The following is a 15,886-nucleotide window of genomic DNA, read 5'->3' on the forward strand; positions in this document are numbered from 1 at the left end:
TTACTTTTAATTTCGTAAAGCAAAGAAGATCAAAGAAGACCACCATTAAAAATGTTTTTATTAAGATATCATATCCAATCCGTCTTTGTTTATTATCTTTCATACGTTTTGGAAATACCCTTCGTTTTTCGTTATTCTATTTTTAGTCAGTTTCTGATCAGATACGATCAAGTGTCCATTGCAAAGAGGAAGAAATATACAGGTTTGGATAGTTAGTTATTTTAGCCAATATTTATCCCGTTTTTTATTATAAAACATTCGCCTACAAAGGATGTGCATACTGCAAATTATCAAGTAGATTGATTATTGACAGTACATTTATATTGCCTGATATTAACAGTCGTACTGAATTAGACAAAATTCAAAAAACTTCTACCGATATGTGCTATAGGCTGCATACCGAGAGAACTTGTATTCTGCAGAAATTGTGAATCCGTCCTTTGAACTGTATATAATATATAAAAAGGTTATATAATATTTAAATGTATAAAATTTGTGATTGATCAGACTAGTATTTTATATTACCCAGTATTGCCCAATATTACCCACTAAAAACCAGTAAAACCCAGATTTTCCCAGTATTTCCCACTGGGCTGGACAATACTCATAAAACCCAGGTTTCTGCCCACCCTGGTGAATGGAGTCGCAAATACCTGACAGTACTCTATGAATTATTTTTTTTGTAATTTTTTACATGTTTTAAAAAATAATTATGACGTCTGGCAAGGGTATTTTATATTTTGTTCTGAGACGCCTTCGTCATAGGAAGGCATCCCAGAAAGAAGAAAAAAATAGCCTTGCCAGACGTCATAATTATTTGGACTATATTAAGCTGTAATACTATGAAACTACACCAAAACTTGACTATCTTATATTAAAATAAGCTTAAAAAATTATATTGCCCAGTAATGCCCAGTAGTCCACATTTCTGGGAGTATTGCCCAGCCTGGGCAGGTAATACTTTGCCAACCCTGCCATTCACAGGTAGTGCCTGCCTCATATTACTTTTTGACAATTTGCGATAAAGAGGGAAATTTTGTATATATATATATATATATATATTTGAAAAGATCTAAGAAAATGTGCACTTTCAATACAAAACTATCAAATAAGTACAGTAATGATACACCAATATAGAATAGTCCCAGCCCAGGTGGAGGATCAATGCATTTGAATGGTAACATGTAGTTCCCCTTCCCTCTTTTGTCCTGGGTTAGGAAACCCCCTTTTTGAAATGGCTTGATCCACCCCTGGGTATAACATTGTTATTAGGAGATACATGAATGTTTTAAGCCATTTATCAGATCATCCAATACTGTTTTTTTTTGTCAAAGTATAATTCTCTGGTCTGAAAAGGATTTGATATATTCATTTTATAATTATTTCAACTTATAAAAGGATGGTAAAGGGGGTACTGAACACGAAAACACATGAAATAAAAATCTTAAAAATATTGCATGAAGAATAAAAATCAGTAAAAACAAAGCAAGAGAAATAAAATTGTAAATATTTAGGAAAAGGTACCAGAAATTATTACTCAGCCACTCTTGGAGATCATGCAGCTATTATTAATGAACACGAAGACCTTGCGGTCACCTTTTAACATCCTCTACTTGCATCGTAGTTGAAAAAACCCAAATATTCCTAATAATTTGATGGACTTCATTAATACCATAATCCATTCATGTTGCAAAAGTAGAATGGTAACAGTATACATCAATTTCTATTAGATTACACAATTTTCAGAAGGTACTTTATATAGCACACCGACTTTTCAAATCAAATCAAATTTTTATCAAATGCACGACATGTACACAATGTACGAGAAATTTAGAGCATGGATATAAAACACAAAAAATAAACAAGGAGAAACAAGAAGCACACAAATTGAGCCAAACATGAGAAAACATGAAATGACACGTCAAAACAAGAAATAAAACGAATGTGGAATACACAGCTATAAATATACATCTAACATTCTAAACATTTTGCTAAAATTAAGTGCTTAATACTTCTACCTATCATTTCAAGTCCATTGGTTTTTAAAGAGTCAGAAATAATGAATAAAGATAAAATTTAGTTTTTATGCAAAACAAACTTTCTCTTAAAAGAAAAGGAGTAACTTATTTACCATAAAAACCATCTCATTTTGACCTTTTAGCATGCATGTCATATTAAATAAAACAGGTTGAAGGGTGAACATTGCATTAGCATCATAAGTATATGATATATGCATGTTACATGTAATTGATGAAATTTGGACCATACATGTACATTGTAGGAGCAATTACGGTCTCAAACAGCAATATTGTTGCCACAGTGATAATATAATATAAAGTAATTAAAGAAGATATGGCTCAGCTTGATCAGAGTGATTCTGTACCTGTTACTTTAGAAGAACAAACATCCCTAAAACAAGGACCTATGACTAATGGTAGTAAACAACTAGAAAGGTACATATATTCTTACTCTTTTGATTTCTTTGCATAATATACTAATTTTTTTATCTAAGAACTCCATCAAATATATTTACAGGATATCCATACATGTATATTAAAATCTTAAATTAGTTTTATAAATGCCACTTTTCACTTACCGCTATGAGGACTTACAGGATTGCTAAAATCTCTGCCACAAACTGTATGCATAATTTATCTGTATTCATGGTATTGAATTTGTTCAAGATAAATCAAAATGAATGTCAATATACATAAATTTAATGATTCGTGGCTATGCAATAGAACAGCACATACCTATTTACATTACACAATGCAATACAATAAAAAAAATATGTTATATATTTATAGTATTTGATATAGCTAAAGTAACGAATAAATTTTACGGTATGATTATAGTATTTAACATAGCTAAATTTTAATTTGCTGAAATGGTGCATAGCAGGCAAATATTTATAACTCCTCCTGCTTATTATTGCATGTTCCAGTTCAGGAAACAGGAGAACATATTGGGTAAAATGTAAAATAAATATTTGTATAGCTCAACTGGCCTAGAAGTCCATGTGAGCTTTTACCATCCCTTTGTGTCTGGAATCTCTGGATTTATTTCAACTAAACTTGGGCTGAATTATCCTTAGCTAGGAAATGTAGCATAAAACTGTTTTATCCATCCAAAAAAGGTGTTATTGCCCCTGTGTATGTAGATTTTTACCCATTTTAAAGATTTTTTGCTGAAACAAAGATAGAAAGACAGTCTCTAAAATAAATGTTCAGCACCATATGATCTACAAATCAGACTTGTAAACTTCATTTGTCAACCAGCTCTTTAAGAAGTTATTACCCCTGAATGATGATTATTATCATCAATTTTTGCATTTTTGTCAAAAATACTGGTCTGAAGTTGAAGAGAATCTTTTAAAAAGCAAAACAGATCAGCAAATTAAAATTGGCAGGAGAGTCAAGATGGCCAAATGATTACATTAATAGTAGAATTTATTTATGTTGTAGGATTTAATGCCATTACTTAATTTAATTATTTCATTTCAAAAACTTTGATAAATACCGTAGGTATCTTAACTGTGAACATTTAAGTACATGAAGATAATTATCAGTAAAAGACCTGAAAATTTGTCCAAAATAGCATCTACAAATAAGTAAATATAACTGATTGTAATAAACAAGAATTACAAAAGTGGCACATTTTTTACAAGGAGAAGGATTCAGACTTGTTTATGCAATACCATATAAATGAGAAGATGTGGTATGTCTGCCAATGAGACAACTTTTTAAAAGGGACCAAAATGACTTAATAATTACAAGTCACTGTATGACCTCCAACAATGAGAAAAGCCAAAACCACATTATAAGTCAGCTACAAAAGGCCAGGAAATGACAAATGTAAGACAATTCAAACCAGAAAACTATTGGCCTTATTTATGTACAAATGTGTAACACATCAACAAATGACAACCACTGAATGACAGGCTTGGGCAATGTTGTGACAGACACAAACATACAATCATACAAAATATAGCTGGGCTAAACATTTAGCCATGGCATTGTCAGTTTATTTTCGATTCATGAGTTTGACTGTCCCTTTCGTATCTTTTGTCCCTCTTTTAGCTGGTGACTTACCCTCCCCCTAATCTAGAACAGTGATAAAACGGTTCAACAAAATGACAAGCTATGAAGATCAGTTGAAAAAGCTTAACTCATCAGATGGATACAAATAGAAATACATCTTACAAAAACACAGGGAGGATGTGGCCGGGTGCTTGTACATCTCTACAACAAAAAGACACTTAGTGCTGATCTGAGAGTACTCCCAGTTACTGAGAAGCTAATCCATATCTGCATTGTTTTCCAAGTTTAAAACCTTGTTAAGCCCTATAAAAGTGTCATTGTGTTAAAAAAAAATCACCAATTAAGGTCTGTCTAAATGTTTAAATACTTATTTTGTCATATAAAAACATCAGTTTAAGATCACGAGAAATTTTGGTTGATTGAGTTTTCCAAATGGTTTTAATATATAGATATAGGAAGATGTGGTGTGAGTGCCAATGAGACAACTCTCCATCCAAATAACAATTTAAAAAGTAAACCATTATAGGTTAAAGTACGGCCTTCAACACGGAGCCTTGGCTCACACCCAACAACAAGCTATAAAGGGCCCCAAAATTACTAGTGTAAAACCATTCAAACGGGAAAACCAACGGTCTAATCTATATAAACAAAACGAGAAACGAGAAACACGTATATATTACATAAACAAACAACAACTACTGTACATCAGATTCCTGACTTAGGACAGGTGCAAACATTTGCAGGGGGATTAAACGTTTTAATGGATCCAAACCTTCTCCCTTTTTCTGAAACAATAGCATAACATCACAACATAGTCTTAAATATATCTAACTAGTCTACCTATTTTTGTTTACTGTGGATTTATTAATATTCATTGGATACCAATTTTCGTGGATTTCGTGGGTACAAGGGAACCACAATTTTAAAAATTCAACGAATTGCAAATATTCTAAAGGAATTATGCAGACTTTTGAAAACCATGCAATTCAGTATCCAAGAATATGCCAGTTTTGATCAACCACGAAAATTAATACCCACGAAAATATATGAATCCACAGTACTTAGAGTATAGATTGTGCAGTTGCAATTGATAGTTTTGGTGTAAAAACTTTTTTAATATGCAATTTTATTTTTATAAGTGTGACCAATTCAGGCCTAAGTACAATATCTAAAAGCCATTTGAACCAAGATATATATCCAATTAGTTCTGGGATAGCAGTTGTGATCAACAACATAGAATTCAAGGGGGATTTGAATTTACCTGACCGTAAAGGAAGCGATGTTGATGCCTCATCTCTGTTCCAAAGATTCCAGGAACTTGGTTTTGATAGTGATCTTTTAAATGATGCCAGTACTGAAGATATGAATGAAAAATTCAAAGAAAGTAAGAAATAATAAGGCAGTTTTGAGATGAGAATTGTACACTTCATGAAAAAGTATAAAATTTATAACTAACCCTATGAGTTGTTATCTATAAACTTACAGTTTAGTCTTTGTTGAATGGTAGATCTTTTAATATATATTCAATCAAGTTATTTATCATGTTAATGAGATTGGTATTTATAGAATAACTAATCGAAGAATTCAAATAGAGAAAATTTTTGAACAAGAGACCAAAAACACATTAATTCACGAATACCTGTAGCGCATGAGCTAATTATCAGTGTTGTTTGGTCACGAGTTGAATATTTTTCGATATTTGAATTCTTTGATTAGTTATTCTTTTTATTACATTGGCAAATGGCTCTTTTTTAGCTCACCTGGCCCAAAGGGCCAAGTGAGCTTTTCTCATTACTTTGCATCCGTTGTCGTCATCATCATCATTTTCGTCTGTTAATTTTTACAAAAATCTTCTCCTCTGAAACTACTGGGCCAAATTAAACCATGGCTAAAAATAGAACATAGGGCTAAAATGCAGTTTTTGGCTTATATCTCAAAAACAAAAGCATTTACAGCAAATCTGACAAGGGGTAAAATTGTCAATTAGGTCAAGAGCTATCTGCCCTGACATTTTCAGATGAATTGGACAATCCATTGTTAGGTTGCTGCCCCTGAATTGGTAATTTTAAGGAAATTTTGCGGTTTTTGGTTATTATCTTGAATATTGTTAAAGATAGAGATAAACTGTAAACAGCAATAATGTACAGCAAAGTAAGACCATAAAATAAGTCATCATGACCAAAATGGTCCATTGACCCCTTAAGGAGTTATTGCCCTTTATAGTCAATTTTTAACCATTTTCCGTTAATCTTAGTTATCTTTTACAAAAATCTTCTCCTCTGAACCTACCAGGCCAAATTAATACAAACTTGACCACAATCATCTTCGGGGTATTTAGTTTAAAAAATGTGTGGTGTGACATGGTCAACCAACCAAGATGGCTGCCATGGCTAAAAATAGAACATAGGGGTAAAATGCAGTTTTTGGCTTATAACTCAAAACCAAAGCATTTAGACCAAATCTGACTCCTTTAGGAGTTATTGCCCTTTATAGTCAATTTTTAACAATTTTCATGAAGTTTGTAAATTTTTACTATCATTTTCCACTGAAACTACTGGGCCAAGTTCAATATAGATAAAAATAATTGTAAGCAGCAATAATGTTCAGTAAAATAAGATGTACAAACACTTCACCATCACAAAAACATAATTTTGTCATGAATCCATCTGCGTCCTTTGTTTAATATTCACATAAACCAAGGTGAGCGACACAGGCTCTTTAGAGCCTCTAGTTATTTTTAAAAATTGTTTTACATCAGTCATGTTTAAGTTGTTTATTGCTAATTATATAGTATGGGCTTTGTTGGTTATTGAAGGATATACAGTCATCTATAGCTGCTAAGAGTAACATTCACTTCATTTAGCCTCTGTTGGATATATATTTGTCAAATAGGCTAACAAGACTAATTAAGGAGTTAAAGTACTGCATGTCAGTGTTGCAAATCTTTAGCAGATAGAAAAAAAATGATATATAAAGGAAAATGAATATTGCACAAAATATTCAGTTGATATAAAAATGTGCTTTCCGAAGAATAATTTGGTAAAATTTAAAGTTTTGCATTGAAGTTAAACCAATTATTTTATATTTTTCATCTTTGTAGTAAAAGATGACAAAGAGAATTTAAAGAAAACAGGCTGCCTGATTGTTGCTTTGTTGACACATGGTAATGAGGACAGCGTTTATATGACAGATATGTCTGTAAAGATCAAAACAATAATGGATGAATTCAATGCAACAAACTGTCCAGAACTTATTCTAAAGCCAAAGGTTTTCATTTTCCAGGTAAAATATACTGATCCCAAATGTCTTAGTTTCACTGCATCATCATGCTTTGTTGGACTTCAAAAACTTTTCCAATTATAAACTAAAAAATCAAAATATCTGTAGGAACCAAATTAAGAAAACACTTTGTTTACTTTAGTGCAGTACAGAAATGAGATTAAAATTATTTCAAGAAGTTTATATTTGTGGAAGGGTTTCTAAAAAAATTTCATAAAAATAATTTTTGTCTTGATAGATTAGAAATAAGATTAAAATTTTTCCAAAGAGTAGTTTAGTATTATTGTTATTGTAAATTTAAGGTATTTGTTAAATATATTTTTCAACAAAAATTGTAGGCCTGTAGAGGAGGAGGATTAGGACGTGGAGTAAACAGAAAGGTTATAAGAGATCCAAACCAGGCAGATGCTGGTGCTGAATATGATGCATATGATGAGCTATATGGAGAAACAATACGTATTCCAAATGAAGCAGATTTCTTAGCAGTGTATTCTACTTCTGATGGTTAGTGTAGTATATCAGTATTAATGGTTGCACTATTCAAAAGAATTGAAGTGTAGTGCTTATAATTACCATGGGGGAAAGGGGGGGGGCACTTCCTATGTACAAGGTGTTAGGATGTGGTACTGCACTAGGTCATATTTTGCAGCTGCTAAGTATGTGAAATAAATATAGGTGAGGAAAACTATTACAAATGTATGATAAGGTAACTAAAGTTTCCATAACTTAATATATCAAAAGCCCTGAAATGTTTTCACAGCTAAAAGTCTCGTCATAAACTACATTACTTAAGGAACCTGAGACACTTTTACAACACACCACAAAAAAACCACACCACATGAAACCCAACCAATATTGGAAAATGTGACATTTTTTCCTACTTCATAATATATGAAAAGGCTCTTATAACATTTCCTTGTTATTGTTTACATGACACATGTGGTTAGAAATAAATGTTGAACTGAATGAAATGGATACTAAATATTACAACAACAAACTAGAGGCTCTCAAGAGCCTGTATCGCTCACCTGATTCTACTTGGGTTTTTGAAATCATATAAAAAAATATAAAATTTGGCTAAAAGTGACAACACAACCTCATTTATAAGAAAAGGAACATGTTTAATTTCATTCAAAAGTCCCCCACTGGCGGCCATCTTGGATGACGGATCGGCTACAAAGTAACAACACTTGGTCAGCACCTCATAAGGAACATTCATGCCATGTTTGGTTTTATTCCATTCAGTGGTTCTCTAAAAGAAGTCATTTGTATGCATTTCCCATAGGGTCCTATGTTAAACTAAGTTCCCTGCTGGCGGCCATCTTGGATGATGGATCAGCTACAAAGTAACAACACTTGGTCAGCACCTCATAAGGAACATTCATGCAATGTTTGGTTTTATTCCATTCAGTGGTTCTCTAAAAGAAGTCATTTGTATGCATTTCCTTATAGGGTCCTATGTTAAACTAAGTCCCCCGCTGGCGGCAATCTTGGATAATGGATCGGCTACAAAGTAACAACACTTGGTCAGCACCACATTAGGAACATTCATGCCATGTTTGATTTCATTCCATTCAGTGGTTCTCTAAAAGAAGTCATTTGTATGCATTTCCCATAGGGTCCTATGTTAAACTAAGTCCCACGCTGGCGGCCATCTTGGATGATGGATCAGCTACAAAGTAACAACACTTGGTCAGCACCACATAAGGAACATTCATGCCATGTTTGGTTTCATTCCATTCAGTGGTTCACTAGAAGAAGTGATTTGTATGCATTTCCAATAGGGTCCTATGTTAAACTAAGTCCCCCGCTGGCTGCCTTCTTGGATAATGGATCAGCTACAAAGTAACAACACTTGGTCAGCACTCCATAAGGAACATTCATGCTATGTTTGGTTTCATTCCATTTAGTGGTTCTCTAGAAGAAGTCATTTGTATGCATTTCCCATAGGGTCCTATGTTAAACTAAGTCCCCCGCTGGCGGCCATCTTGGATGATGGATCGGCTAAAAAGTAACAACACTTGGTCAGCATCCCATAAGGAACATTCATGCTATGTTTGGTTTTATTCCATTCAGTGGTTCTCTAAAAGAAGTCATTTGTATGCATTTCCCATAGGGTCCTATGTTAAACTAAGTCCCCGGCTGGCGGCTATCTTGGATGATGGATCAGCAACAAAGTAACAACACTTGGTCAGCACCTCATAAGGAACATTCATGCCATGTTTGGTTTCATTCCATTCAGTGGTTCTCTAAAAGAAGTCATTTGTATGCATTTCCCATAGGGTCCTATGTTAAACTAAGTCCCCCGCTGGCGGCCATCTTGGATGATGGATCGGCTACAAAGTAACAACACTTGGTCAGCACCCCATAAGGAACATTCATGCTATGTTTGGTTTTATTCCATTCAGTGGTTCTCTAAAAGAAGTCATTTGTATGCATTTCCCATAGGGTCCTGTGTTAAACTAAGTCCCCTGCTGGCGGCCATCTTTGATGATGGATCGGCTACAAAGTAACAACACTTGGTCAGCACCACATAAGGAACATTCATGCCATGTTTGGTTTCATTCCATTCAGTGGTTCACTAAAAGAAGTCATTTGTATGCATTTCCAATAGGGTGCTATGTTAAACTAAGTCCCCGCTGGTGGCCATCTTGGATAATGGATCGGCTACAAAGTAACAACACTTGGTCAGCACTCCATAAGGAATGAATATTCATGCTATGTTTGGTTTCATTCCATTTAGTGGTTCTCTAGAAGAAGTCATTTGTATGCATTTCCCATAGGGTCCTATGTTAAACTAAGTCCCCCGCTGGCGGCCATCTTGGATGATGGATCGGCTACAAAGTAACAACACTTGGTCAGCACCCCATTAGGATAATTCATGCTATGTTTGGTTTTATTCCATTCAGTGGTTCTCTAAAAGAAGTCATTTGTATGCATTTCCCATAGGGTCCTATGTTAAACTAAGTCCCCGGCTGGCGGCCATCTTGGATGATGGATCGGCAACAAAGTAACAACACTTGGTCAGCACCTCATAAGGAACATTCATGCCATGTTTGGTTTCATTCCATTCAATGGTTCTCTAAAAGAAGTCATTTGTATGCATTTCCCATAGTGTCCTATGTTAAACTAAGTCCCCCGCTGGCGGCCATCTTGGATGATGGATCGGCTACAAAGTAACAACACTTGGTCAGCACCTCATAAGGAACATTCATGCCATGTTTGGTTCCATTCCATTCAGTGGTTCTCTAGAAGAAGTTCAAAATGTAAATTGTTAACGACGACGACGACGGACGACGACGGACGACGACGACGACGGACGACGGACGCCAAGTGGTGAGAAAAGCTCACTTGGCCCTTCGGGCCAGGTGAGCTAAAAATGAGCACAACATTAACTTTGCAAAATTTACATTCTACCTATACTTATGCCTTTACAAAAGACATTGATCAATATATGTTATTTTTAAACAAGTTTTATTTTTTTCCAAAATATGTTATTTTGAAATTTGAGTTATAGTTGTTGTGCATAATTGTAGATGTGCATAATATATATTTAAGTGAATCTTTGTTATAACAAAATTATTCTCTGTGTCATAATCGTTGGCTGTCCACCATTTACAAGTGGAGAATACTCCTAAATTAAGTGCTGCTATGAAAATTTCATTGTATGATGTTATTTTCTTTCCAATAGGTTATGGATCTTTCCGGAACACAGAGAAAGGGTCACCATTTGTACGCAAGTTGTCAGAAGAGCTCCTAAAGATGAAGCCAACAGATGATTTCTACAAAATTTTGACCAGAGTTAATAAGAGTGTTGGAATGGGATATAAGCCAAACTTTCCCAATGCTGGTGATGTTACCCAGATGCCTTGCTTCATTTCACATCTTACAAAGGAATTGTACTTGAAACAAATTCATTAGAAAATTCACCCATACCATGCTAAAAGACTGATGACAATCATATAAATAAAGATTTCTGATTTAAAAAGCAGTTCCAGCTGTTTATCTGTCATCAATATAAGATTTCTGTATATCAAAACTGAATACCATATGTAAGCAATGTCATAATTAAAAATATTGTTTAAGTAAAAGATAAAATCATGGTCATAGCTTTAAACATATAAATGTGAACTAATAGCAAACTTGTACATTGTATATAACATGTAAGGTAGCAGTGAACCAAGTCCATAATGATTCATTTTTGTCGAGCCTTCAACTTTAGTCGAAAATGCAAGACTAAGCAATCCTACTTTCTGTCGTCTTCAGTGTCGTCGGTGGCGTCCACAAATATTCACTCTGTGGTTAAAGTTTTTGAAATTTTAATAACTTTCTTAAACTATACTGGATTTCTACCAAACTTGGACAGAAGCTTGGTTATGATCATAAGATAGTATCCAGAAGTTAATTTTGTAAAAATAAAATTCCATTTTTTTCTGTATTCAATTATAAATGGACTTAGTTTTTTTCTGCGGGGAAACATTACATTCACTATGTGGTTAAAGTTTTTAGAATTTTAATAACTTTCTTAAACTATCCTTGGTTTGTGCAGTCCGTCCGTCCGTCAGTCCTGTTTCTTGTCATCGCAACTCCTCTTAAACCACACAACAGAATTTCACGAAACCTTTTCAGATAATAAGGACATACTATGTAGTTGTGCATATCGACGGGAAAATGCGATTCAATTTTTTTTCTAGGAGTTATGCCCCTTTGAACTTATTTACTTTAATGTACTACTGCAACAGTTTGTCATCGCAACTTCTCTCAAACCACACAACAGAATTTCACGAAACCTTTTCAGATAATGAGGGCATACTATGTAGTTGTGCATATCGACGGGAAATTGCGATTCAATTTTTTTTCTAGGAGTTACGCCCCTTTGAACTTATTTACTTTAATGTACTACTGCAACTGTTTGTCATCCCAACTCCTCTCAAACCACACAACAGAATTTTACGAAACCTTTTCAGATAATGAGGACATACTATGTAGTTGTGCATATCGACAGGAAATTGCGATTCAATTTTTTTTCTAGGAGTTATGCCCCTTTGGACTTATTTACTTCAATGTACTACTGCACAGTTTGTCATCGCAACTCCTCTCAAACCACACAACAGAATTTCACGAAACCTTTTCAGATAATGAGGACATACTATGTAGTTGTGCATATGGACGGGAAATTGCGATTCAATTTTTTTTTCTAGGAGTTACGCCCCTTTGAACTTATTTGCTTCAATGTACTTCTGCAACAGTTTGTCATCTCAACTCCTGAAACCACACAACAGAATTTCATGAAATTTTGTAGATAATAAGGACATACCATTTAGATGTGCATATTGGCAGGAAATTAATTTTTCTTATACAATTTGTTTTTCTTACACTTATTTAATTTCTCCAATGACAATGTGGGGACGTGGGGTATGTGAGCGTGCTCACTAAGGTTCTTTAATTCATGATCATAAGATAGTATCCAGAAGTAAATTTTGTAAAAAGATAACTCCATTTTTTCTGTATTTTACTTTTAAATGGACTTAGATTTTCTTCCAGTTAACATTACATACAGTTTGCAGTTAAAGTTTTCAACACATTTATTAGATTCATTAACTATCCTAGATTTTTACCAAACTTGGACACAAGCTTCTTACAATCATAAGATAGTATAAAGAGGAATATTTTTATTGTTTTTTTTCCTCATTTTTATTGAGCCTGCGACTAACAGCAAAAGTAGGCGAGACACTGGGTTCCGCAGAACCCTTACAAAATTTTATATATGACTAACATTTTATCGTGGCAAATAGTTTTAATTGCATACTACAAAAAGTTTCAGACTTGTCAGGATTCATAGTAATTCATGTGAAATGCAGTTTGTTGCGTTTTCCTTTTTTTAAATGGTGATAGTTATAATTTGTTTGTATTCACAGAAAGTATGTCATGAATTTAGAAATAATTAAAGATAAACTTTTTGATAATATATTGTATTATAGGGATTTCTTTGATGAAGGTAAATGAGATCGTAAATGAAGTTTGAGTTTTTAATCAGTATTCATTGTTGACATTTTAACTATTAGTAAATTGAATAAAAAATATAAAACTATAGCCATTTTTAATCTTCTTTCCATTTTTAATATTTAAAAGGTGTAAAATCATCAAAATTGCTTAAAATTGTCTTAAGGAAATATTTTGTGGACCAGTTTGGAGGTCAATTGCTTATCTATGCTAATTGATATTCAGCAACATTCATGCAACATCTCTTTTACTCTTGAGTAATACATCTTTTAGGCTGTTAAATACAGATGACATTATATTAAAAGCAATCGTACTGCTAAGTCATATTTCAGTTCATATTAACATATTTTGTCAAAGATATTGTTGAACAATGGCCAAAAATGTGAGATTATTTGTTCTTAATTCAGGTAATTGCTGTATTAAAATAGTTGCTTGGTAGATGGCAAATAGATATAAAAAGTTGATAGCAAGATTTATCTGTTTTGACACATATCCCATTTCATTTTCTGTATGAGTTGGAATATTACAATAATGCTTTAGTTTACGTAATTCTTAGGTTATGTTTCACAGAATTCGATGTTGCTATGCACTATTTTGTTGAACTGTATTAAGTAAATCATTTTGTATCATACCAGGAATAACTATATTTCATTACTTATGAAATAGGTTATGAAAAAAAAATGAAATATCTCTCCCATGAAAAATAACTTTCTTAACATTTAATATGAATGTGATACTTAAAGCATATTAGTTACATAGTAAATTGAAATAAAGCAACGAAATCTCATTTCATTATAGAGCTGAAAGCTCTTCAATAATTTTGATTCCGATTATTTGTTTTTCTATTTATCTTTATATTGGAAGACCTCTTTGTATGTATTGGTTTGGTAACATGTGTGACATAATGTCAACAGATGTATACCGGTACCTCGTTATTATCATTTTAGAATTATTTCAAAATTCAATATTTTCAGAGAAAGACAAACAAATAAATATAATAGCTTCACAAGTGAGCTGGGTAGATTTAATTTGAGGGATTGAGATGAGAATCTGTACTCTTGCCTTTACAATTTAAATGTAAGATCATGTTTAATACCGGATCATTGCAAGTGTCATCAAACATTGTTAAATAATAAGGGAGAATTTATATATTTTTGTTTTTATTCATATACAAATAAGTGAATGTAATAGTAAATTGCAAACGAAAATCTTTTGTTATTTTTAATTTTAAAATGTATGTATTGAACAAAACAAATTTAGGCTGCAAATAATATATATAAATTATACTATTTCTTTCTTGTACACATTCACTATTTGTAAGTAAAAAATAGGGATCATGCTATTTTATTTATCTGTTAAAGCTTTTTGCATTGTTAATGACTTTTTTGTAGATATTAATATTTTGTATAAAATAAAGTTCCATTATTTACTCGATTTGATTAAGCATATCATGTGTTGAACACCTATGCATGTTCTTCAAATACATATTTGTATGAGTCAAAAGGAGTCAATAGTTGTATACTGATATTCAAATCGCTGATATCGATAAAGCGGAGACAATAGTTGTTTACCGATATTCAAATCGCGGAAATCGATTAAGAGGAGACAATAGTTGTTTACCGATGTTCAAATCGCGGAAATCGATTAAGAGGAGACAATAGTGATTTGTTGTTTACCGATATTCAAATCGTGGAAATCGAATAAGAGGAGACAATAGTTGTTTACCGATGTTCAAATCGCGGAAATCGATTAAGAGGAGACAATAGTGATTAGTTGTTTACCGATATTCAAATCGTGGAAATCGATTAAAAGTAGACAATAGTTGTTTACTGATATTCAAATCGCTGAAATCGATTAAGAGGAGACAATATTAATTATCGATATTCAAATCGCGGAAATCGATTAAGAGGAGACAATAATTGTATACTGATATCAAATCGAGGAAATCGATTAATAGGAGACAATAAGAAGACACAAATCAAGGTAAAATACTAAATCGTATGGTGTCAAATAATCCAGCTGTTTATGTTCATCTTGATAAGTAATTAAATTAATTTAAATGACCTAATATAAATGAATTCAACAAAGAATTATTAGTTGTCAACTTATATCAAAGCCTTGATTATAAATATTTTGACTTTACATTTGGCAGGGTATTTTCTGTTAGACATAAAATAATTTGATTTTTGAATACATAAACTTTTTAATTTTGATTTGACAGAAAACATGCATTTGATCAACACCGTGAAAAAGAAATAAAGGTCAACTTATTACAATGTTGGAATACTTCCATATAGTTCCGTTTCTGATCACTAGTATAATAAGTATAATAGCAAAAATACTTAACTCCGAGAAAAATTCAAAACGTAAAGTCCTTATCAAATGACAAAATCAAATGGTAAAACACGTCAAACGAATGGACAACAACTTTCAGATTCCTGACTTGGTACAGACATTTTTAAATGTTGAAAATTGTTGATTGAACCTGGTTTTATAGCGCTAAACTTTCACTTTTATGACAGTCGCATCAAATTCCTTTATATTTACAACGATGCGTGCACAAA

The 15,886-nt window shown here is 32.8% G+C and overlaps 1 protein-coding gene across 2 annotated transcripts; it reads left to right on the forward strand.

The window, feature by feature from the left end:
- The first annotated feature begins 113 nt into the window (after positions 1–113).
- LOC134716202 (caspase-3-like) lies at positions 114–15,412 on the forward strand. 2 transcript variants are annotated; one of them, XM_063579053.1, is made up of 6 exons: positions 114–202; positions 2,282–2,453; positions 5,180–5,424; positions 7,141–7,322; positions 7,658–7,823; positions 11,011–15,412. In XM_063579053.1, the coding sequence occupies exons 2-6, from the start codon at positions 2,353–2,355 to the stop codon at positions 11,238–11,240; spliced, it is 924 nt and encodes a 307-aa protein (XP_063435123.1). In that variant the 5' UTR covers positions 114–202; positions 2,282–2,352; the 3' UTR covers positions 11,241–15,412. The 2 variants fall into 2 exon arrangements, with proteins under 2 accessions (XP_063435123.1, XP_063435114.1); XM_063579044.1 differs by having other exon boundaries at positions 155–211.
- Positions 15,413–15,886: the final 474 nt, after the last annotated feature.

Source organism: Mytilus trossulus, chromosome 1 (genome assembly GCF_036588685.1).
Source record: "Mytilus trossulus isolate FHL-02 chromosome 1, PNRI_Mtr1.1.1.hap1, whole genome shotgun sequence".
NCBI classification, from domain to species: domain Eukaryota; kingdom Metazoa; phylum Mollusca; class Bivalvia; order Mytilida; family Mytilidae; genus Mytilus; species Mytilus trossulus.

Excerpts from the sequence above, each read along its gene's own strand:
- LOC134716202 (XM_063579053.1), top strand. The coding sequence starts at position 2,353 with ATGGCTCAGCTTGATCAGAGTGATTCTGTACCTGTTACTTTAGAAGAA. Across the intron at positions 7,323-7,657 it reads CAAAGGTTTTCATTTTCCAG|GCCTGTAGAGGAGGAGGATT; the intron begins GTAAAATATACT and ends CAAAAATTGTAG. Across the intron at positions 7,824-11,010 it reads AGTGTATTCTACTTCTGATG|GTTATGGATCTTTCCGGAAC; the intron begins GTTAGTGTAGTA and ends TCTTTCCAATAG.